Genomic DNA, 405 nt, shown 5'->3' with positions numbered 1-405 from the left:
TAGGTGTGGTCGATGACACAGGACTCGTTGACGCCAAAGAGACACTGGTGGCGCAGACGCTGACTTCAATATCGCAGGTACCCGCATTGCAGAATCCAAGTGCACTATCGAAGATCGTTCCGTCGGGGCACGACAGGGGGGCCCCGACCTGGCTTCCGCCGGAACACACGTAGAAAATGGTACAGTTGACCGTGTCACCGAAGGCGCCGTCCTCGCTCCCGCACGAGAACGGGGTGGGCGTCAGCTCCTCTGGGGGGACGCACACACCCTTAACTTCGTGGAAGTACTGGCCGGGGGGACAGTCGTACACCGTCCCTTCGCCCGAGCTGCTTGTGCAGGCGTAGTACGAGGTGCAGGACACGGCGAAGAACCCGACCTGCGACGGAAGAGGAAAGTTAGGACTCC

General features: G+C 61.0%; 1 protein-coding gene across 1 annotated transcript in view; it reads right to left on the bottom strand.

The window, feature by feature from the left end:
* Positions 1-65: 65 nt before the first annotated feature.
* LOC119582353 overlaps positions 66-405 on the bottom strand; it is a 2,320-nt gene continuing 1,980 nt past the window's right edge. Inside the window, exons 4-5 of the mRNA XM_037930569.1 lie at positions 149-376; positions 66-104 (exon numbers count right to left, since the gene is read on the bottom strand). Coding sequence (XP_037786497.1) covers positions 66-104; positions 149-376 — 267 coding nt within the window. The remainder of the gene's footprint in view (positions 105-148; positions 377-405) is intronic.

Source organism: Penaeus monodon, chromosome 15 (assembly GCF_015228065.2).
Source record: "Penaeus monodon isolate SGIC_2016 chromosome 15, NSTDA_Pmon_1, whole genome shotgun sequence".
Lineage (NCBI taxonomy): Eukaryota > Metazoa > Arthropoda > Malacostraca > Decapoda > Penaeidae > Penaeus > Penaeus monodon.
The sequence above is the reverse complement of the archived record's forward strand: the minus strand, read 5'-3'. Positions and strand labels throughout refer to the sequence as shown.